General features: G+C 42.3%; 1 protein-coding gene across 6 annotated transcripts in view; it reads right to left on the bottom strand.

The window, feature by feature from the left end:
• The window catches only part of EXOC7 (exocyst complex component 7), a 320,098-nt gene that overhangs the window by 276,636 nt on the left and 18,278 nt on the right, over nucleotides 1–25,184 (bottom strand). For all 6 annotated transcript variants that reach the window (XM_085616945.1, XM_085616940.1, XM_085616944.1 and 3 more), the window contains exons 2-5: nucleotides 20,189–20,254; nucleotides 8,365–8,549; nucleotides 7,560–7,665; nucleotides 6,987–7,203 (exon numbers count right to left, since the gene is read on the bottom strand). In XM_085616945.1, the coding sequence (XP_085473071.1) occupies nucleotides 6,987–7,203; nucleotides 7,560–7,665; nucleotides 8,365–8,549; nucleotides 20,189–20,254 (574 nt within the window). The remainder of the gene's footprint in view (nucleotides 1–6,986; nucleotides 7,204–7,559; nucleotides 7,666–8,364; nucleotides 8,550–20,188; nucleotides 20,255–25,184) is intronic.

Below are 25,184 nucleotides of genomic sequence, written 5' to 3'. Positions count from 1 at the left end.
TTGTCTCAAACAGTAAACTGATACGTAGATTAACCAGAACCCTTGAAGCAGTAGTGAATGAAACTACTTCCGCCCTAGGCAACTTAACAGAGGAGCAGTCTGCGATGCGGATTGTTGTTCTCCAAAATCGTCTTGTCCTTGACGTCATCCTAGCCGATAGGGGCGGAGCCTGTAGGGTCATCGGATCAAGTTGCTGTGTTTTCATTCCAGAAAACGCGCCATCCGTATATAAAGCCATAACTCGTCTTCACAAGATCGCAAACCAGATACATCAGAATCCAGGCACCTGGACATGGTCCGGTTGGTTCTGGAGCGTGTTGTCAGCCTGGGGATGGAAAGTCCTATCCTTCCTAGGTATTGGCCTTCTCATAGTATTCAGTTGTTGCCTGTGTCTACAATGTGGACCAGCGATTTGCGGCCTGTGTGCCACCTCGTGTATTCCACGTTCAAGTTTTCATTCAAGATCCCGGAAGAAGAAAGAAGAGCAAATGATGTTACATGAACAGATTGATGGATTCCTGAAGATCGATATTTCATGAAGGGTCCGTAGGGGACAAGGAGGGAATGAGGAAATATGAATTTTTATGATTAATTGTGTCCCCTATCTAGACCCCAACGGCTCCATGTACATGCTACAAGTACATGTATGTTCCCTCCACTTCAAGCTATGAAGACGCAAATACAATTGTGTCCAACGTTAATATGTCCTCTTTCAGATCTGCCATGAATGGGTCAGATATTCCGTTCCTAAGTATGCCTTGCCACCGTCTTTATATGGTATACTTTTCACGTCTTCCAGCTCTGGCAAGGTAGGCCCTGAATTCTGCCATCGAGCTTTTTCTGCTTCTGCCTCTGAATGCTCCAGCCTGGACCTGTATCTGTATCCATGAACTTTGTCTTACTTCCTGCGCGGCTAACGGTGCCTAGCCCGGCCTGTTGCCTGCCAAAACTGTATTCAGCCTTCAAGTTATCTGCTCCGCTCCTCAAGAAATGCATTCCTGTCTAGTAGCTTAGGTAAACATCCCTCCAGCTGCAGAGCAAAGGGCCCGGCCTTACTGTCTCCGTGCAAGTAATTCATGACTTTCGTTACCATGGTAGGCCCATGCCCCCTCGCATCTCATGTAGACACTTAGACGCTTGTACACGCACTAGCAGTCAGTATAGAATAGGCTCTGTCCGAAAGACCTTTCCTTCCAGATAATATAGTTCCTTAAACACAAGATATTAGATATGATTTGGGATTAGGTTGTCCTGACATCCCAGACTTCTGTCTCCTCATGTAGGGCTAAATGTCGAGTTCCCTTCACCCTCTAGTTGCACGTCAATCACACGTCATGCGGCTGTGCGCGCATCTCTGCCATGCATTTTTGCTGACTTTGCAGGATTCTTTTATGGATCCACCCACTTGTGTCATCATCATAATGACGTTTCTAGTATACGACTTTATGCACGCCTATTGTAACGCCTTTTTCATTACGTATGTGTATTCTTATCTCTCTTCTCAGCTGTAACGCCTTCTGCATATGTCTTTACTGTAATGCATTTTCCTATAAATATGATAACCTGTCAATAATGTATTGCTGATCCCTTCCTGAACCTTCGTGGTGACGGAACTCGATTGCCTGGTTCGAACCATAATTCCTTTGTAAGGAATAAATTCCCTTTTATAACCTTAAATACCACGGATTCTGCCTCTTATTTTTACTGAGTTATTCTTATTGAATTTTACCGCATAAATTAAGTCTAGGTAATTTAAATTTACCACAGGCTTCTGAGGGGGAAGGGACAGAGTTAGCAACCATGCGGTGTCAGGAATGGGAGTGATGCTTGCAGGAGTAAGAACTCACCGATGGGAAGGTTCTTGAGTTCAAGCGGGATGATGGCAGGTTTTCGTGCTGTTCTCAACGGCTCAATCGCCTGAAACAAGGGCAGGTTTAGACGCTAGCGGTGACAGATAGCCGCGCGTACAGGTAGTATCAACCAGGGACTTACCGATTGTAGATTCGTGCTGAATAGCGGGATTCTAACGGACGCGTATACGTGCCGAGTAGTGCAACCAGTGTGGCAATAAATGGAGGCGGGGCTGGAGCGTGGATTGGAGGGGTGAGAGAGATAGAGGAAGGACTAGGGAGTAGGGAGTGCAAGAGATGAAAAAGGGACTACCGAGTGTCAGGAAGGATGGTGACATCTTGGGAATGTGAATAGTGCAGGAAGGCAAAAGTGACTTGTTCATTAAAACAGGTAAAAACATAAAAGGTCATTTTTAGAAACATTCAGAGTGTCATAATTATGAGAAGCAAGTTAGATCAATGAAGTCCAGTCTTCAAGGAGGTTCAGTCCTGTATTGAGGCTGTCAGTTCTCAGTATCCATTTCAATTCTTCTTTGTTCAATAGTTTGGCAATGTCCTCACCTCTTGGAGGCAGTTTAACCACTGTGATAATGGTCCAGCGAATGTCATTTTCCGAATGTCCATTCTGTTCAAAGTGTTCAACCAAGGGTGCGTTGGCAGTTTTACACCTAATTATACTTCGATGTTGAGAGATTCGTAGACTGATTTTTTGAGTGGTCTGTCCAATGTAGACTTTGTTGCAGGGGCAGAAAACTGCGTACACAACATTGCAGGTATTACAGTTTGTAAACAGTCTCAATTCAATCTTGATATCTTTAAATTCAAATTCTTTGCATTCTATGGTGAAATCACAGACCACACAATTACCACATTTGGAGTGGCCTTTAAGAGGTGCAAGGGCCCATAGGTCTCCAGAGCGAAAGGGCATCCCCAGAGAGCATATTCTCCCCCTGAGTTGGGCATTTCTCCCGTCCCTAAGACAGTAGTTAAGAACTTGGGTGTCCGTCTAGACCAGAAACTTACCATGAAAGATCAGGTTTTGCCCACCGCTGGTTCCGGATTTCATATATTGAGCCTTTTGCGCAGAGTTTTTCCACTTCTTCCTCTCTCTGTGCGAAAAACGCTTGTTCAGGCACTAGTGATGAGCCGTCTGGACCATTGTAATGCCTCCCTGATTGTAGCTAGCAACTCTTCTCTAAAAAGACTTCAAGTGGTACAAAATACAGCTGCCCGTCTTGTTAGGAACCTACCTCTTTGAACAGCTTTCCTCCCCCTCTTGTGACAACTCCATTGGCTACCGATTTGCAAGAGATTCAAATTCAAGATATGTTGCATTGTACACAAAGCTTTGAATGGCAGAGGACCTGGTTATTTAACTGAAAAACATATTCCATACCAGCCAAATAGATACCTTTGTTCAGGGAGAAAATCCCTGCTTGTGACTCTCTGTTATAGGAAAGCCCATACGGCAAAGCCTTTTTATATTTACCCCCCCATTCCTGGAACCAACTCCCGATCCATCTTTGAAAATGTTCCAAATATCTTCTTGTTAGAAAACTTCTTAAAACAGAGCTCTTCTGAGTCCTTATCTTCTGGTCTGTACTGTCTGCTATGTTCCCCACAGCGCAGAGATACCCATTGGGGGTGATTTCGGCGCTTTAAAACAAAATAAATAAATAAAATACGCGAAAGTACAAGTCTAACTTGCAAGACTACTGTGGACTGGTATTCTTATATGTTAGTGAGGCCAAGGTTGCCTTGAAGAGACAATATTTTTAGTGCATGCGCTACCTGAAGACAGTGCTCTTCGAGAGGAAACGGCAGAGACTCTACGAGGTCCAGGGTTGCAAATACAAAGACCTCATTCTGAACACTTTACACTGCATTATAAAAATGGAAAGTAAATTATGGAGAATTAAGGGGTCAGGTTGGCCGGCACGAGGAGAAGACCTTAATTAGGTGGCGCCCGCCACAGTGGTATAGATTTATGAAACAAAGCTGATTTTAGGCCCACTTTTGCAATAAATCTAGGCAAGTAGTCTGCAAGTATAGGATCTCTCTCAAAAGTCATGGATGGCGAAAGACACTTTTTGCGGACATTGACTTAAGGTGATGACAATTTACTCTAACCCCTTTAAAACGAGCATTTGCAATGCAATCGGTCTCGTATTCGTGAAAGTTAGAGCTACTGGCACTGCAAAGGACAATGCTTATTAGTTATGTTTTTGGGGGGCGGGGGAGGGTACCGGCCTCGCTTTTGTGTTTCTTATTAAAACATATATTAGTAGAACTTTTTATGAAAGCGCCATTATTGGTAGCCCACGGCATTAGGAGCTTCATGCACCTTGCTGCCCTGTGCCAGGGCTCTAGAAATGATTAGTTTTTTTTTTACATGGCACATTAAAGTAAATGAAGCTGTACACCAAGCGCCGCCAGTGAGCGATGGAGGAATAACAGGAACATTTTGCCATTTCAGACACCAGAAGTTTAATGCATGAAAAAGTCTCCATTTGACCATTATAGGTTCTACTTGAACGTCTACATAACCACCGAACATTTTCCTTTCAAATTAGGAGGTAAGCTAACCTAGCACAAGTAAGCATTTTATAAGGGATGTCGGGCAAATATTTCCTATTGTACGACAAAATCGGTCACCCATTAGCATACCACTGTGAACAACAGCTGCAACGCAGATCAGTAAATACAAGTTACCTCAAAAACTAGTGTACTTTAAAGCTGCGAAGAACTGCGAATATGCGAATAACTCAATTTACATATTTGGATTAAAGTAAAATTAATTTCATAACACCTCTTCATACGTCTCAAAACATAAAGATATTCACAGCAGGAATAATAAGAAGCTGTCCACTGCTTATCGTACAAACATGCAAAGCTGGCTGTATATCACTGACAAGACAACAGCACCTACCGGGACATAAACCCAAACTGGCAGCATTGTTGGTGGAAAAGCAAAATCTCATTCAGATGAGCAGTGTGTCACTCGTCCTGTTAAGAGTACTATACAAGTGAGCCAACGTAAGCAGAGGACTGTTCACTCAACAAAGCCACCAAAGATTCAAAGACAAAAGCTAGCTATCACATGTGCCAAGCAGCTGTTTGTTTGCCGATCGCCAGAGATAGTGAAGCCAAGAGGCATCGAATGACATAACAGGTCTGTTTTAAATTTCGAAGGCGATAATTAACACATTAATGACTAGACCAGGGACGAGGTTCCAAAATTGGACAAACTAGAACGCCAAACGATGACCTGGGAAAATTGAGAGAGAGATGCGCAGCACATTGGGTAGCAGCACGAGTGAGGAGGCAACAGATGGCCAAGGCTGGCCGACCAAAAGAATCAATCGTGATGTCCGCTGGGAGGAAACCAAGCACCCAAAGGCGAGACAGATGGACACTACTGACCAACCAGAGTAGGAGAATTTTGAAGGGCAGGCCAACCAACCAACCAAAACGCTGGGAGTGTCAAAAGCCCATATATTGAATGAAGCAAAACCAAAGGGGATGATGGACGGAGTGTTGAACATTGCAAGCACTCACCCCCAGTCAACTGATCTGGGTTTAATCCATCATCATTCTTTAGCTCACTCCGCCACCCCAGTTCAGACATGGCCATATGCAAATCAGTCTGATCCTTTGCCACTGGATTCAAGCTAGCCTGGCTGATGACGGCTTAGCCAGAAACCGGTCCAGGATGCTTGTTTCCGTTCCAGGAAAGACATGGCTTGGCAGTTCGGCTGGACTGTTCCCATGAGGCACAGGGTCAGACTGATTTGCATATAGCCATCATCCCCTTTGGTTTTGCCATATATTGAATGAAGCATGCCTCGCAGAGCAGGCTAGACCTAACAATATAGCATTCCACTTTCTACCCACTTATTAGGTTATGTGAATTTGTAGAAAGCAGTTAATCACCTGTGAGGGTATCCGGGTGCTGAGTAGGGAAGGACTGAGGATGGAAGAGGAGATCCTGTCTGTTTAGTCTTGAGGTTTCTTTAGAAGTCCATGGGAGGGGGGATTTTGAGGTGTTTTGTTGTGGTATAACAAATGGGAAGATATACCTTGTTCAAGTTTGGGGTCTCTGGAATACTAATTTAAAATCCTAACTCATGGTGAAGCTGGATTTTAAATTACAATTCTGAAAAGGCCACTTTTAGAAAGTTAGCAATTTCTTGCCTTAGCCATTTGGTGCTGCAGCCTGCCCCTTGTCTCGACTGGGTGTAGTTGGCAGTTGGGATTTATGTATCCCTCTTAAGCAGTCACACACAATGGGAGCTTAGGTGTGACTGAATGAGCCATCACTGGCAGGCTGGGAGGGAGGAGCTGGGCCCAGCCTTACTTACACCTGAATAGGCTGTGCTCTGTCTCCACACAATGGGCTGCACACCCCCTTTAGTTAGTCTGGAGCCAGGGCAGAGAAGGCAGGCCATCTGTGCACTTCCAAGACATGCGTCTAGCAGCTTCTCCCCACTTCAAAGTCACAACTGTGTATAAAAAGAAGGACCTCAGCCACCACCACTTCAGTACACTTCTGGGCCTGTAGATACTCGGCCAGGAAGAAGCACTGCTGTGCTGCTGAAGGACTGCCACGCTGCTGTACTACTATGTTACACTCCTGCTTTGCTGGCCTACTGCCTGCTGCCATCTTGCCTGGATGAGAAGGACTGGACCTGCATCTCTTTGAACCAGAACCCAGACTGACTCCAAGTGCTAGCTGACTGGACTCCAAAGCCCCAATAACCTAAACAATCTACTCTTACATTGTTTAAAACAATTTCACTAGCAAAGATTCCCCCAATGAACACACCAGAACAATTCACTTTCATTCATGCAATGCAATAGTAGAATCTAGTGTCAGGCTACGTCGTACAACAGAACTAACTCATGGTCTTTTCAACAGAAAGAACAATCTACTTACTTCAACTACATTGTTCTAAAGTACTATTTCCTATAGCTATTGCACAGAATTTCTGGTACAGATGCTCTAGTCTTGAAAAATAAATACACATTAAACTACATCACTTCCACGTTCACCTCTTTCAGTACAATGGACAAGTCTGTGTTTCAGTAGAATGTTATTTTCTAATAAGACCCAAGTGAGACAGATCTACTATTCACCTTGATTCCGTCCAAAATCCACCAACCAGAGAGAGATGCAGATGACGTCCTGCAGCACACTTTCAGGAAGGTGCTCCAGCATCAGCTCCTCTTCTCCATCATCCTCCACGCTGATAAGGTCAAGGATCATGATTGGTGGCACAGCTTTGCTATTTCTGGTCATCAGACTGCGGAACTCAGTCTCTAGGGACTCCTTTCCACGTTCAAACAATGACTTCTGCATAAAATAGAAAAACAAGTTATATTAGAAGATGTAAAAAAGCAAACAAGTGGAGAATTGGCTAAAATTGAGGGAATATAAAAATCATGCAAGAGAGAAGTAAGTAATTAAAGGTTGTTATAACACACATGAATAGGTGCACGAGCCGTAAACAATCATACATGTGAATAACAGACAATAAGTAGAGGAAGGGGCTACAATACTAAACATTGCTCCCTCCTTGAAAGAATGAAAATGAAGCTAGTTCCCCAGTACTCAGTCAAGAATTAAGCTTATTACCACCATACTACATTGTGAAGCTGGCTCTCTTTTTCTCTAGGTTAAATTGAAGCTAGCTCCCCAGAAATACGCACCACACGATTTAGTTCTGGGCTGTCTGGATTGTTGTCCTGGAAATACTCGACTGCTCGTTGGATCCGTTCAATACAGCCTAAGTACTCCTCGAGCCTCCCTGTAGGCCTGCAGAGGGAGAAACAGAACAGTAGGCACCAGGGTCATAGGGAAATGAAAAATGTTGAATACCTTATTAGTGTTTGTTACAGATATCTAGATCAGGTGATAAACAAGGCCATCTTAATGGCAAAAACTAATCATTTCTATTCAGTGCACAGTGTGACAAAAGCAGAGCTGTGGTCATGATTAGTACCTCTTCTTCACACTATATAGCTTTAAGTTCTCGCTTTACAGACATGCACCATTATAAATTCATTAAAGTCTCAAAGGATTTGTGGTGCAAACTAAGCACCAGTTCATTGGGGAGCTGGTAGCTCTCCAATGGACTTGGTCAAATCTATAATTATTTTTATGGGGTCAAGGCTTCCCAAACAGGAAACTATGATCTAAATGTGGCTTCAAGAACTAGAACACAACATCCTCTAGAATCTTACAACAATAATCTGCTAGCTCTCACCACTGTCTTCTTACACTGTTCAGACGTTTGAGGTAACTAGGGAAGGTACACCAATAGCCCTCTTTTGTGCTATTGACTCCAGTACACAATTCCTGTCTTGTGCTGTTGTACTGAATTTCTTAGCTCCAGTGAATGACTTTACATTATGCTGCACTGAATCATAGATACAATTCTTCAAATTTCCTTCAATTCTTCAAGAAAATATTGATTATAAACATTCTACTTCTAAGGCATGGGGGGTTTCTTACCCTTCCTTAATGATCCTCTCCGTGTCATTAGCCACATGATAATAGCTAATTACATGGTCCAAGCACAACAGTGTCTTGTCCACATTCTCCTGAAGCCGTTGCAGGTTCTCTGTCTGCTTGTGCACTGGGATGATGGAGTTCTCCAGCTTCATAAGGCGACTTTCAAAGGAGGACAGGATTGAGACCTTGGAGTAAGAGAATCCAAGGAAAAAAAGGCAACTTAACTACAGCAGAGGGAAGATGTCAGGCAGTGTGAATGAGGCATGCAGGGCAAGAACAGAGGGCAGCATAACTTTTTGCTGCAGCCTAGGACATAAAAATCAAATAATCATTATCTCACAGTGAAGGGTCTCATGTGATATAAAAGAAAAGGAGGGAAGACCCACAGAAAAATCGGCTCCAGCCCTGTAAATGACACCAAAACATTGATAAAGCGACCAATGCGTATCTAAAGCGACAGTGAAAGTTCTCCGGTGAGGAGAAACAAAACTACCTAGCACAGGGATCAGTGCATCTCACTTTGACAGCAGAAAATCAGGTCCCTATTATTTTAAGTGAGTGGACTAAGTCATTTCTGGGGAAAACACTATGGTTCTCATTCTCAAGTTACAGGATTAGAAATCATTAAAGGGCACAATTAGAAAAAACATGTTATGTAAACATGATTAAACAAGCCATTTTCGGTCACCCATAAAATGCATTCTATCAAGGTGGACAGCGAAAGTATCACAGCTCTCCTTTACGTCACTGGGTTCAAGTCCAACTTGGTAAGATTTTGAAAACTGGTTGGGGGGGAAAAAAGGCGAGTCTTTGTAACTGCAATAAAATCAGCAAACATCATTAGCCTTCTTGAGGATGTGTATGGGCTGCAGACATAGCTCTACACGAGAGTAATGATACTCCTGTCAACAGGACTAACTGTGGAAGAGACAAACTGCTGCACACTAAAGGACCCCTGCTTTTTGTAAGCTTAGCTAGAACATCGGAAGCACTGTGATATTACGGTCCAGGGTGAGTTACTCTGCACTGTATCTGCTGCTTGTGTCTTGTGTTCAGAGACACTGATAGCGTTTGGGGGTGAACTTTAGAACAGGTGCTGCACGACATGCCAAAAAGGAGGACTTTGAGGTGGCCCTGTTCCAGGATTTGTATCCTGGAGTTTTATTTCTGGAATGTTGTCATCTTCTTGTAAGGTAAAATGGGGGATAGTGGTAACAGAGTGTAGAGTGTGAAAGTAATGTATAGTGAAGCATTTCAAGGAAATGTGAAAGAGAGGGAAAAGACTTCTTGTCAATGCAAATTAATATACAGTGGATGGGGGAGATTAAAATAGTTCAAGGGAATGTGAACAACTGGAACAGACATCTAGTCAAGGGCAAAAGGGAAAGAAAGTGGAGGAATATATAAAAACAAAACTGTGGCCTTTTACCCTTTTGGCCATGCCAGTCACATGTAATTGACTGATAATTTACATAATATGTGGAAAGGTCATTTACGCTCAGATTTCTTAAGAAAGAAGAGAGTATTAGTAATGGACCAAAGTATGGTTGAAAACAGTATTGCAATAATAGTTCTACAAGCAAGTCACGAGGAAGGCAGTGTTTAAGATCTCATAAGTTAGATGTTCACTGAAGAGAAGATTACTGGGTGACTCAGGGTCACTGTATACTATTATTCAACTCAATTGCTATGCAAGGAAGTGAAAGAAAAAACATTAAAGAGTTTAAGTCATCAGATGTCCGGTCTGATGCCAAAGACCAGAAATTAAATATCCCTTTCAATATATATATGCACACCCCACCTGACCTTCCCAAGGCTTGATCATTGCTTTCACCGTCAATGCTTGGAGAATTGCCATCATCTTAGAGTTCAACAGTTTCATGTCTCATTCTCATATACTATTATTATGATTGTAATCTTAATGTGCTCCAAATAAAAGTGCACTGTGGTGATTAACCAATGCATACCACGTTTTAAGCATTTATTAAAAATTAAATCAAAACAAAAACGGTACTGAAAATAGTGGGTTGTCTGTAACAATCAAAGTATTTTAAATACAGAAATTAGTTCAAAACGAGATGCAAGGGAGTAGCAAAAAGAGGTGTATCTATTTTGAAGTGGGAACTTTAGGCCTTACTTATGGTGGAAATAAGACCGGCGATTCTGACAAAATATTGCTATGGGCAAGTGATCAGTTTGCAAGTCGCAGAGATACTATACCAAAGGAATTTGCTCAAAACTTTTCAGCATGGAAATAAGTTTCTGTAAATTGAATTTAGGAGGGGTGCTGTGCCAGTCTGTTTGAAACTAAAGGTTGTTTGTATGTGTGAGCACAATGGAACAGTTCGAGGTAGATTTAGACAGACTGTGTGGGCAGAATACCACTGAACTCGGAGTTCCCGCTAGTCTTCTGATGAGGCTCTGAATTGCTTATAGCAGACTTACGCAAGTAGATGTAGAACGTTGCAGGTTGAGCTTGGCATGAGCTCAGGCATGAGCTCAGGCTACCGGCGATTCAATAGTACTGTGTGGCATGCAGCATGTGGAGCCGCTCACTAAGCAAGCCGGTTGCAGCGACTGAGGCTATGAGGCTACATCCAAAGGTGGCGTGAGCTAGATACGATAAGCACTGTCAATGAAGAGTTGAGTAGCGCATGTCGTTGCAGAAGTGACCGTCTTGGCGGCCAGTGCGGCTTGGTACCTGCCTCGCTCTCCTAACCAACCACACGCTATCCTCCACTCGCACTCCGCAGCTTATGGTCTGCCGATTGGTCCAGCCTCCCCCACCACTCAAGACAGGCTCTGCTGCAGGCCAACAAGGATAATAAGGTTACCAGAGGCGGGTGCGGTTGTGTGCATGTGCTTCTGAGTCTGGGGGGAGGGGCTTCATCAGCTCTCTCGGGCGCTAGCTTGTGGACACCCCCCCTGCCCCCCCCCCAAGTTGCTAATTAGATGGGACCTGCAATAGTAAGGGCAGCATGGCCTACCCGGCCCCGTTCCCTAAAGACACTTTCATTTTAAAAGGAAAGTCAAACCAGCGAATTACCAGTTTTAACATTGGCCAATTGTGCATTTAGATATTTAATCAGCCTTCATGAAATAGCAGCCACAATGTGCTCCGGGCAGATAAGAACGGCCCCAAAAAACAGGAGGAAGCAAAAAAATCTGAAATAAGATGAACCTCCTCTCAGTCAATGTCCAGGCCGAGGAGGGGATAATGGAGTTAAGAAGTGAGATGAGTTGGTCACCATCGTAAAGTCAGTGGAAACAAATATATATATTACATTTGATCCCAATTTAATAGACTGAGCTAGAACAAAAAGAGTGAAACAAAAACCGTTGTGTATTTTAGTGAATTACAATTCTTTTGATTACAGAAAGGTTTGCATAAAGAATGGCTATCGTTTCACACTGTAGACATCAAGTGATGTACCTTCACCATACAGAATGCTAGAATGCATGGTTTTGGGGGTGGTGCTCATTAAAATACAGCAAAGATAGTCAATCATCACATTCTTTACTTAAAAGGATGGAGGTTAAGGAGAGCATGACCTTGGGAAGTGGTTGTAACGAGTGATTTAATTTAAAACAGTATGGAACTATAGAAGGTGGGGCAGCAAACAGAAATCTGTGAAGGGTTGAAAGTAGTCTTCAAAGATGCGGTTAAAGAGTGTCTCAGAATGAGTAGAGTTTCAAGTAACTATCAAATAGTTAGTGCTGAACTATATGCAAGTCAGTTTAGCGTGGTCAGAGATGAGAGCTTAGTGACTCTTGAAAGCACAGATGGAAGCCAGATTACCACAAGGAGGTTTATCGAGCTCCAAGAGAAAATGTTCAAACATAAAAACAATCTTGCAGAGCAAGTGACTCTTAATGTGATCTCAATGTACTTGCAAAAATGAGAGATTATTTGAAGGAGCGAGCAGTTGACTGCTATGCAGATTGCAAAGAAACTTGTGAAAGAAACTAACAGGATGACAAAGGACAGTTTACAATGACTGTAGAGAGCAATATTTCCTGGTGGGAGAAGTGGATAATAAGCTCTGGCCTTCTAAAATAATAATTCAGCCATTTTAACTAAAGTACAGCAAGATGCCCAAATCTAAAGTTAATCTGGACTGCTTGAAACTAAATGGTAGGGTAAAAATTGACAATGAAGAGGTGAAAATGTTATAATGGTAATTGTATTTATATAGTGCTTACTACCCGTGATGAGGCGTTGAAGTGCTTTTCGGCGTAGCACGCTACTCTGCAACCCAGAGTAGATTAGTGATGGGTTAATATGGAGAAATCTAAATTGTTAATTTGAACGAAGGCCTAATGAGTTTGTTAGTTGGATTGAATAAGATAAAGGAGGGATAGAGCAAGAGAAATGTATTGCAGATTAGCAAAGAAGGTATAAAGAGTATTGTGATGATGAATTGTGGTTAAGCACTTCCTTTACTGGTGATACCACAGCTTGTTCAATCAGGTCAGTGGTTCCATTTTGTATTGGTTAGGGGAACGCAGGCTAGTTGGAGCCTTATTTAATTATTTTGTGGTTTGATATAGTGGTACCAGGTCCAAAATGGATAGCGGAATGCTTTACAGCATTTTCTTTGACATTGAATGCAGAAAAATATACATTCACCAAGTAAAAAAAAGTTTGATTTGAACTTACCGTAATAACACAAAGGGTGATATAAATATTCACATGTAAATAAATAGTAACAGTTGTCAAGTTTTTACCCACCATCAGCTAGATGATTTAATCATCAAATAATAGTCATGTGAAGTAAAAAAAAAAAATTCAAGGTGTACTGTTTTTGAATTTGCAGATATTTTAAATGCTCCATTGAAGGGATTAGTGTCAACTGCAGGGAAGGTGTTGTTAGGTGGAAACAAGTTCCATATCCTTCATTCACACCTTAAGAAGACTTAAGTGTTCTTTACGGTTGAAGACAAGGGATTCCACAGGAGTGAGATCTCCAAAGGAAGGAGCTTCCAATTGATACAATTACCTTATAAGCCATGTATTGAGGTATTCTTTAATTTTATATTTTGAACTGTACTGTATTATATTGCGGCATTTATATAGCATATAGTACCGTATGTGGGGCGCTGAAGCGCTTGCCTACAAGCCTATTTTGTTAAGGTCATCCCATATTTCATGGTCATTGTGAGATCTCAATAGGCAATCATAGCTTGTTTGGACCTGCAGTGATGAAGTATATTAAAATCCTCTATTGGACAGCGGCATGTGGCAGACCTCCTCAGTTATTCCATGCTTGCTCTGTTGGTGATGGGTGGTTTATTTGCGATGAACTGGTACAGTACTAGGTGACGGACATGACCCTTAGCAGCTGTGCCTAATATAAGAGTGATAAGCACTTTATTATACCGCCTGTATGAACTACAATCGACTGCCATCTGCCGAGTGTTATGGTATTAGTATGGGTTATATATTGTACTGTAATTGCATAATTCACATAGCACTTACTATCCATGACGAGGTGTTGTAGCACTTTATGACAGGCAGCACGCTACTCAAGAACCCATGGTTAGCCTTTTCTTTTCATTATTGTTGCTTACTGGGATTAGTCGTCCTCTCTTTAGGAAACCATGCCAGTTTCTATGTGGTAGATTAAATTAACAGGAGTTAGGTGCGATTTCAGTAGGAGAGGGGTATATGTGACTTCATGCACTGGCTGCAGGAGATCAGGTATTGTTAGGTTGCTGGGGTATAACTTTTAAAGGGGAGATTGTGATCTTTAAAATGAGGTGTGGGTAATTAATGGAGATATAATAATAGGGATTAAGGCAAACATACATGTGACAGAGTATGCTGTGCACAAAGAGAGGAGGAATACAGAGGAAAGGAAGGAGAAAGTCATTTGAAAGAAAAGGAGAGTCGAAGGAGAGTCGACGACCAGACGTTTTAAATGGAAGACTGTTTTCATGCAAGGTTTTTAGGACTACTGTGGAGGATTTTTGAGACTGCATGCAAACTGTAGAAAGAAACATTATTTGCCTGTAATGCCATATCATGGTAGGCCATGAGAACATCACCACCACCCACAGGTAAATAGACTTAAAATATATATAGTTTAATTTTCCCATAAAATCTAATGGAAGAAAACCGCAAAACAGAAATGCTGTATTATAAATGTTTGTGCTAGAGAAACTGCACCCCTTTCCCTCTGATGATCAGGGCAGAATAAAGGAAAACATATTTTAACAGTTATTAAAACAGTTGTACAGCTGGGTATGCTACAGATTGACATCTTTGGGTTTACACTGTAAATATATAATACAGAAACTAAGTGGCCAATAGCAGTTCAAAAGTAATTTTCCCAACTGCTAGCAAAAAGCCCATTATTATAGAGTTCAGATATGGAGCATGCAGGTGTCCAGTATGAGCACCAAGTATGAGGGGCAATTAAATTATGGACTCTATATATATGCCAGATTTAGATATGCATTTTGTTCACTTATTGAGACTTTAGGATAAGTTAGAATTTTGAGTAACTCTTTGAGCACACTAGGAAACTAAGTAATCATGCTCCAGGGCACCATCTACACAAGATAATCTAATTTAAACAGAGACAAAAGTAGGAGTATAAAAACAATTTATTGGGATTCCTTCACAGGGTCCAGATGCCATTGCTCTAGTTCTTGCCCGTCAGACTAAAGCCAACAGAAATTGCCTTGAGACTACAGCGTTCCTTCTAAGCAGACAATGACTATAGAAAGCCCCCACGAGAGTATTTCCACATCTCATATCTCATGCTTGTCAAATATTATGCTCAGTCCCAGTGAATAGGTATTTTTCCTTCTAGGCTGTATCCACGATTAACTGTACATCGAGCTATGTATGGTGTCGGCGCAGGATGAACATCAGCTCATGAAATATGCCATATCTACTTATTTATGTAATTGGGCATACTATGAAGAAGGCCGAAATGAGCGTTGGGACACTTTCTAGAGGAATCTGTAACATGAAACCCATAAGTATACTACATAAAATGAATTACAAAAGATAATTACAAAACATAATACAAATATAGAGAAGTAAAAGGGAAAATGCAAATATGGGGCTGTTGGGTGGGAGAGGGCAGCAGATGGAACTTAGTACAGAGAAGCTAAAATCAGAACAAGTCACGTTTTTATACTTTTGGCTGGTGGCCTTTACTGAATCGTGCTCTCCATGCCACTGGAATCAAGCTATCCTGGCTGAAAAGGGTTGAAACTACGAAACCGGTCCTAGGATGCTTGTTTCCCGTCCAGGGAGGACCGGGCTTGGCAGTTCGGGCTGGACTGTTCCCATGAGGCACAGGGTCAAGACTGATTTGCATATGGCTGTGTTCAAACTGGAATGGCATGGTGAGCAAAACAACGATGGATTTAGGCCCAGATCTCTGTACTGGGGTGAATGTATGACATTGTTCTGCATTCTGTCCATCAACTGTTATTTTTGCATTTGTCACCCCAAGTGGGAAAGGTATGCCCAGACGTGGGTCCTGTGCTCTCCATGCCACTGGAATCAAGCTATCCTGGCTGAAGAGGGGTGAAATCCCGAAACCGGTCCTAGGATGCTTGTTTCCCGTCCAGGGAGGACCGGGCTTGGCAGTTCGGGCTGGACTGTTCCCATGAGGCACAGGGTCAAGACTGATTTGCATATGGCTGGGTTCAAACTGGAATGGCATGGTGAGCAAAAAAACGATGGATTTAGGCCCAGATCTCTGTACTGGGGTGAATGTATGACATTGTTCTGCATTCTGTCCATCAACTGTTATTTTTGCATTTGTCACCCCAAGTGGGAAAGGTATGCCCAGACGTGGGTCCTGTGCTCTCCATGCCACTGGAATCAAGCTATCCTGGCTGAAGAGGGGTGAAATCCCGAAACCGGTCCTAGGATGCTTGTTTCCAGTCCAGGGAGGACCTGGCTTGGCAGTTCGGGCTGGACTGTTCCCATGAGGCACAGGGTCTAGACTGATTTGCATATGGCTGGGTTCAAACTGGAATGGCATGGTGAGCAAAAAAACGATGGATTTAGGCCCAGATCTCTGTACTGGGGTGAATGTATGACATTGTTCTGCATTCTGTCCATCAACTGTTGTTTTTACTTTACTGAACCAAGACTTAAAATTTCAACACATGAAAAGTGATGAAACAAAAGAAACTATGCAACTCCTCCAATACTTTTCAGAAGGCAATAAGGGGGTGCACAGAAACAAGGGAGTAGCAGAGACACTGGAAATTAGTGTACATAGCGTGCACTTTAAAAGGGGTGACAGTCATGGACTGAGGTCTGAAACTTTGTCAAACCAAATGACCCATTGCGTAACTAGAGTTGGCTGTAGGTGACAAGTAAAAGTGTATGGATTACGCACCCCAACCTACAATTGCCCAAACATTTAATAGGAAGCCATTTAGGGCTGGGCAGGACTGAGAGGATATGGCCACCTACTTTGGTTCCTGATACTAACCTTGAAGATTCATGAAGGGTGGTCTTTAGAGGGCCCAGGTATAGTTTGAGGGTACCTATTAGGAGTCCTGCAAAGCACTGGGTATTGTACTATTGCTTTAAAGACATTGAGAGATGAAATGTTTAAAAGCTTGGAAGATGTTGGTCTGATACTGAACACATTTGGTTAAGGAATTTACATGCACATGGAGATTCAGTCTTGTGTTTTGAAGAAATCCCAGTGATATGGCACAACAAGAGATGGATTTCCTGCAAATAGAACATGCAGAGTGCGTAGAACAACTTTTTCACAGAGTAGTAATAGGATCCAGTTTAAGATGTTGGCCAGACTTCAAAGTGTGCTTACAGGGGATTATCTGGGCATGATCAGCAAGAACTTTCAGGAAGGAATGGAAAGATATTTGAAAGTGCAGTGCATCTACTGGTTCTATAAACAGGGTACAGAGGGTGGGAACAGACTAGAACATTCTGCAACCTTGGTTGGGTGCCTTGGCTACAAAGTGAAGGATTTATTTTTAAATATAGGTGTGGCCTTACCCATTTGACTTCCTCTCAGGTGAGGAGAATTCAATCAGACTGGTCTTGAGAGGGACAAGAGAGGAGCAGATATATTTTGGGAAGCTAGATCGGACACTAGAGGATAATCTTCAGCTTTGTGAGGGGCGTCATATCTACAATAGAACTTTAGAGATATGAAGTGTTTGTCTCATCACAAATGCACCTTTCAGATAACAGAAACAAGTGAGGAGGTATCTTTGAATGACAACAAAAACAATTTAGGGTAAATCTTGTAATGACCATTGAAACACATTATTCGCCTCACTCTCATTTTTTATGCTAAGGGTTTATTTTTGCTTGGCCTTCCACTTTTTAACGCCTATGGGTTATATTCAACTCCTTTGTACCGCTCCCCCTAAACCAAATGTGGCTCCCTGTATCACTGGGATACATCAATCGAGGTATTTCAATCAACGCTTATAGTGAAACAAGGCTTTCCTCTTTGATATCAAAATGACGCACAAATGTTCAATGGGATCAGATGCGTTAAAAATCAGCGTTTTCACTTGGCTTTCATAGATTTAAGTAGACCATTCCAAAACATCATCTTCGCTGCACAAGAGTACAAAAAGAATGCTCAAGCATCTGCCAATTGACAAGTGCAAGGCTGCTACAGAGAGAGGACGTCTGCACCCTAACAATAATCTTTCTACTTGGTCACATCCCCTGTAATCTGATGGGAAGTAATAAGACCATTATTAGGGGCCAGGCAATCTCCTTAGCCAGGTAAAGAACAGCACTGCATCGCCTAGACAGGTTGAGGTGGACGTTATCAATTTAGAATGCAGATTTGCTACTAATCAAGACACACAAACTGAATATGCCCTCTGACTGAAACAAAATTCCAAGCCCCCATGCATAATCAGGTCAGATCATGTTACCTAGATGTTCAAAGACATCTTTATGATGTTGGTGACAACGCGGGTAAGTTATTGGCATGGTTGGCGAGATAAGACATGGCTATTAATTGGATAGTGTATCTCATGGGGACGAACGGTGACCTTGTAACACCAAGATTGCTGCAATGTTCGCAGACTATTACGAAGCTCTCTATCGTTCAAAGACACATAGGGGAGGACAATTTGCGGGGCTTCCTGCTAGATATCCAGGTCCTTTAGCTTTCCCATGAGGACAGGTTGTTTGAGGCAAATCTTACTAAATGGGATTTTGGAGATTTTGTTAAAGCACTGCCGGGCCCAACGGGCTACAGGTGGAGTTCTATAAAGGCATGGCTCCTCGCTGGCACCTCACTTCCTCACCATAGTTGAGGGAGCGCAAATGGTGCGCAACCTCCGCATGGCCACGATTGTGGCTATACCCAAAAAAGGCTTAAATGTGGATGAGTGTGGCTCCTTAGTGGCCAATATCGCTCCTCAACATTGAGAAACAAATTCTATCTAAACATTGGCCCTGCTCCTTTGACGGGTCATCTCAACGTTAATACACCCAGACCAAATTGACTTCATGCTTGACCAGACTACCCGTCTTAATCTTAGATGACTTTCCGGCTGTATGGAATATACCAAAGAGGAGTCTGCATCAACAGTGGTATTGTCTTTGGACACTGCCAAGTGTTTGACAAGCAGGAATGGGCACATGTGGGTGGTCTTGACACGTATGGGTTTTGGTCCTAACTACTTGTCTGGATGGGTCTGCTTTACAATGCACAGCTGGCCAGAGTTAGGGTAAATGGAACACTACGAAAGCAGTTTGACCTGGAAAGAGGGAACAGGCAAAGGAGTCCGTTGTCTCTGATGATTTTTGCCCTTGCATTCTAACCCTTCGCCAGCTGGATACAAAGTGCCAACCTAATGTGCGAGCTTAACTGAGAGGTCACATGGGAGGAACGAATATCCTTATATGAGGACAACATCCTACTTTATCTGGAAGAACTTTATCATACAGATATAACTGGCTTTCAGGTCCCTCTCTCAGTAAAAAAAATGGTGATCCACGATATTTGGGGGAGAGGTAGCCATGCAGCACCACGCAAAAATCTTCTGTAGAGTGTGTCTCATGGTTGCTGGGTGAAATGTGGTCAAGCAATGGGGCTCACCGATCCCACCAGACTTAGAACAATGAAAAATGGACATGGACTGGTGTTCTATGATTGAAAAGCACAATAATATGCTGCCCGGAAAAATGGGAACGGATCTGGCAACCCTGGATGGCGGATGCGCCTTAAATCTGCTGGACCGACAAGATATGATGTAAAAGGGGAGGGTTTCCGCTAGATTGGGACAATTGCTTAATGCTATTAACACGCTGGAACATACATGCTACTGGCTTGCAGTAATATAGAGCAAATCTGTGTGTGTTTTGTTTCGGTGTTGGATATCTTTAATAAAAAGATTACATTAAATAAAAATAAATTCTGGTGACTTAATGGAGGGTGGTTGCTAAGACAGACTTTTTTCACAGTACGGTTGCAGTGTTACTTAATATGTTAAGCAGATTGCCCCATTTCATGCACAAAACTGCTGTTCCTTTGTAATCATGCAACAGTGAGAAAGTGACAGCAAGAGATGGAACAAGACTAAGCGAGAGAGAGAGAACCAGAAATCTACTGTTGAACTTTGATATTTGCATCAGTGAATAAGAAGAGGCTGCCAGGCAATCAGGTTGCAAAGTTAAAGATTTGAACAGCTGTCTTAAGCCTCAACCTCTCCAGTTCATCCCAAACTCTTCCCTACCCCACGAGTTTATATAGTCTAGTCTCTACACCTCACACAGGTTACACAGTATGAGGCAACTATAGTGGTCAGCAAACAGGAGAAAGCTAACACCAGCCATGCTTACCATGTTTTTAGTCAACTGGTCACTTTTTTCCAGACTGTCTTTGATGAAGGACAACGTCTCCTCCTCCTACAGGTGAACAAAGAAAACACTGAAGTAAGAATAGGATTAGGCGGTGGAACAGTCACCCACCACCCCTGATCCCAGCCTATCAGCACACTATCATAGCCCACCCAGTTGTATCATAGTCATGTTTTCTAGTACCCTCAATACTTTTCACAGGACTTCTGCCTTACCCAATGTTTTACCACTCACCAGTCTCTTGTGATATTCTGTCATTGGCAGGCCTCATTTTATAATATGAAACAGACAAAAGGTGATGGGAGGAATCCTTGCAATTTGTCTAACCACTGGCAATCATTTGGGATAGCATCCCAACCCATCATTCTGTTGCTCACCATGCTAGCTCAGTTTGGACCCAGCCATATGCAAATCAGTCTTGACCCTGTTTCTCATGGGAACAGTCCAGCCTGGCAAGGTTCTCTCTGAATAGCTACACAATCAAACCAAGACCAGTTGGACAGTCCGGGATGGACTGTTCCCATGAGGAGCAGGGTCAAGACCGATTTGCATATGGCTGGTTCCAAAATTAGGTGGCATGGTGAGCAAAGGAGTAATAGGTTGGGATGCTACCCCGAGCGATTGTCAGTGGTTACACAAATTGCAAGCATTCTTCCCATCACCTTTTGTGTATTTGATGTACCGCCCTTAATGGCATGGGTATGTCCAGACGTGGCTCCTGTGCTCACTGAGTCACTGGAACAAAGCTGTACCCAGCTGATGAGCCCATACCTATAGTGAAACTGATCCCGGGTTGCTCATGTTCCAGTTCAGGGAGGACCTGGTTTGGCAGTTCGGGCTTGACTGTTTGCATGAGCAGGGTCAAGACTGGTTTGCATATGGCTGGGTCCAAAATGAGGTGGCACAGTGAGCAAAAGAACGATGGATTGGGATGCTACCCCGAGCGATTGACTGTGGTTAGACAAATTGCAAGCATTCCTCCCATCACCTTTTGGGTGATTCATGTAATAATTGCCTAATCTCCTACCACAGCCTTTACCAATTAATTCCAGTCTATCCCCAGCACCATTTTATATATTGTTGCAGCTCACTTTTAAGGATCTTCCACTTGAGCCATGGAGTGGTATGGTCTTAGGATGTCTCAGTGCGTGAGCTTAATACATTTCCTGAACTTGCTATTTACTGCTTTATATGCCCAAAGTAGCTTGGATGCTAATCTGCCCGTATTGAGGATTCATAAAATTAATTTGCGCCTGGTTTTCTGTAAACTGTTTGCTCAAAACTACTGTGCAGTCTGGTATTGGGCATTATAGCACCAGGGCAATTTCCAAGGCTTTAAATGTATGTTATGCTGTCTCATGAGCACTTTTTAGAACTCCCAAATTGACCTGTCCAAATTCCAGGGAAGAGGTATAAACAATTGCATACCTTTTCTCCAGAGTTACTATGCCAGGGATAGTGCTGAGTTGATACTTTTAACTGTGAAATGTCCGTCTGTGTTCCCTTCCACAAGCACAAATGCTTATTTTTTGGTTTCCTAACAATTGGTACACAGCAACCACTTACTCACATGTTAAAATGCTCCTACGGTCATTCCTCCAGGGATGCCTTCTATACTAGTCTTAAGGGATAAAGTTAACTCCTACAAACACATAATAAAAAACAAGAACCTCACATTGTGATATGTGTGTTCCTGGAAATAACAGGACAGACTAGAGAACAACAATGTCTACTAAAAAATAAATGCTTGCCTGGCACATTCTTGTGTTATTATAACACATGCAAGCCACCACCTCAAGAAGAAGCAAAGTTAAAAACAAAAACTAAAAGGAAAACCACATATAATCCCCTACAACAAACCCAGACCCCATTTTGTTCATCTGCTGACTTACTTTTACTCACTGGCTTCGATTAAGTGCGACATTAGCACATAATCCAATTTTAATCTTTATTATTTTCGTGCTGTTTCTACACAAACATTTTGACCCAAACATCGGCCTAGCCCCATATGTTGTTCGTCTTGGACACCAGGAGTCTGAGTCTAAACCTCAAGCCTGCATCTCAGCAGCTTTCTTGTCGTTTTAAGATATTGACCCTCAATCAAATGAATTTTTATAATCTTGCAGTCACCCTACAAGACAAGACATCACATAAATATCCAAAAAACATACACTTTAAGGGAACAGCAGCAGCCATAAGACAAAAGGATCAAATAAATACAACAAAAGGAACACCAATGGTGACTAATAAGTCACTTTGCTTTTACTTTCGGAACACACATAAGATGTTGTATGAAATCGCCCCTCACTTTTTTTTTTAACTATGCATCTAGGTGCAAAGAGCCAAGAAAAGGGGAGCTATTTCAACCCAGTTGTCACAATTGAGTCCATGATCAGCACAATGTTTGCATCCAGGCTCTGTCAACATATAACTATATCGTCTTCACTGTCCCATTTAGTTTTCTATTTTGAATTTTACATATCACTATTACACATAATCAGCAAAATTTGAACTATTGCTATCTGTATTACGCCTGGAATTATGTTAAAAAACATTTGTAGAAGGAAATGAGAATGCACATGCATCCAGCTAGTGGCATATTAAAAGTAACACCAGAATTACACCTTATGTCCCAAAGGCATCATATTTTGTCATGAAATGCAATATTCCTGTTCACCTAAGCCCACTGTTTTCATATTCCCTCATCCTTCTAGCAGGAAACACCCCAGCTGCTGGATCTCAAACATTGCATTACTTAAATAAAATAGTATTATCTCCACTGCTCTTAGATTAGCTGTCTTCCACATTACTCACATTAGCCACAACTTCGATATTGCAATATCTATCCTTGGGGCTTTTTATATGTCTATCCAATCACATTTTTTCATACAACCTTGTTTGGCAAAAAAAGGGGCATCAATTTTGGTAGTGACCAACAACAACAACAACAAAGAAAACACAGCCAGAAGCAGGCAATGAGATGAAAATGTCAATTTCCAACACTCTTAATCTGGTAATCTTCTCCAGCACTAGATCAAACCCACCAAGGCAAAGAAACACAGTTTATTTGAGAGTGTGTGATATACAATATAAATAAAACTAACACTCCACAGGGGGAAATCTGGTCTGGGTCTTTGGGCTGACATTCCATACAGAGGGCTGGTTGAGTTCCTCTTACCACCCTAAGATCAGGTTTCCAAACTCTGTACAAATACTTTACTACAGTTTAGATTAACATTTTTAAAAATTGCCACATTTCCATCTGCAGACACCTATCTATTCAATGTACTGCTCTTACAGTTTTGCTGTGGTATGTCTACCAGTCATCTTTTGCGCTGTGCCTTATACGTTTCCATTCCTCTTCATGTCTCAAAGGCTTCCATACATTTCCTACTTGCACGATTTATTCCCTCCTGACCAGAACAAATTCTACTCATGCTCCTACGGCTGCAACTCACCCTCTACATCCCATACCACTCCATGTAACTGCTTATGTCTACCATCCCAGGACCACAAATCCTACTGTACACACATACAAATGCCATCCAGGACTCCTGTATGATCACAGTCAATCCTGAACACCTCAAATGATAAATGCAAAAGTTGATTCTGAGCTTGAAGGAGATCTGTAAGGGATTTTCAAAACTTTGGGGTTAGGCTAGTGAAGGCACGTCTTCTGGACCAGGAGATGAGCTGAAAACCTTTGAATATGAGTCAGCTATAAGTGAATGAACGTTTGGTGAAGACAGATAGGCTCTAGATGATTTTGAGTCTAGCAAAAGCAGATCTGCATTGTGCGTGGATGATGTTGAAAAATGTATGACTGCCTCAACAGTAGTGCTATTTACTTTTGTGCAAGTTTTTCCAGATCACACAGACCTGATCACAATCTGGATGCACATCCTGTTTCAAGCAAAAAGTGGAAGGCCAATACTGAGGGCTCGGATTGGTGATTAGGATTTAAATTTGGTCTCTGTTTCGCTTCCACCAGTTGCCATGCATCAAATAATTGACTGCTACGAGAGAGATTGTTTATAGTGGGATTGATGGTTATTTGAATCCTGGCCTGTTGAAGAGCTTGGCATAGACAATTTGGGGAGAGGCAAGCACTAAATGGAGGCTATGGGTTACAGCTGACAGGTAAGGAGTTCAGTCCCTTATGTAAAGGGTTTAAAGACTGCAGGGGGGGTGACAATAAAAGGCACAATTAATGGGTGTGAAGGCAATTTACACCTGGAATACCAGTTGCCTACAGGTGGAAGAGGAGCATAAGGTGGCTGGCTCTATGGCTTTATCGAACACTGCAAGCAGGACACAAAGAATCAGGGTGCCAACTCTGCTGTCATTTAAGAGCTATGTGGTCACTACGCACATCATAGGATATCAGAAGAGTTTTAATTTGTATAATTTACTTCAAGAATCATATACCAATCCGTGGATGAAGAAAAAGTTGAGACTAAGCGGATGTTGGTTACAGCTTCAGTCTGTGGAGTTTTGTATCATGTTTGGCATTTCCTCTTGGGCCACTTCACAGCACTAAGTGGTATGACGCGGGCAGGGGTGCCACCCATTGCCCATTATAAAGTCTTTAGGTCTGTTTGATCCCTCCACCGCCGTGTCATACCACCTAGCTCTGTGGAGTGGCCCAAGAGGAAACGCCAAGCAGGATATGATACAAAACTCCACAGACGGAGTTGTTTCTTGTTTCCTCCTGCTTTGGTGCTTAGTTTTGGCATCCAAGCCAGTGGAACTACAAAGCTGGACAGAAAGCCCTGAAGAAGAGGATTGTCCATTGAAACTCGTGTTAGCTGACTGTACGATAATAAAGTTTGATTTTGTAAAAATTACACAATATGACAAAGGTGGATTTTTTTTAAAACATGGGATATTCTGTGAAATTATAAAAGGATTTAAGATGATCAATCTCGACAAGGCTGAACTTTAACTTAGATTAAGACCATTGGAGTTGGTCTTGGGG

Source organism: Triturus cristatus, chromosome 7 (assembly GCF_964204655.1).
Source record: "Triturus cristatus chromosome 7, aTriCri1.1, whole genome shotgun sequence".
NCBI lineage: Eukaryota > Metazoa > Chordata > Amphibia > Caudata > Salamandridae > Triturus > Triturus cristatus.
Note: the sequence above shows the minus strand (reverse complement) of the source record. Positions and strands in the feature narration are given on the sequence as shown.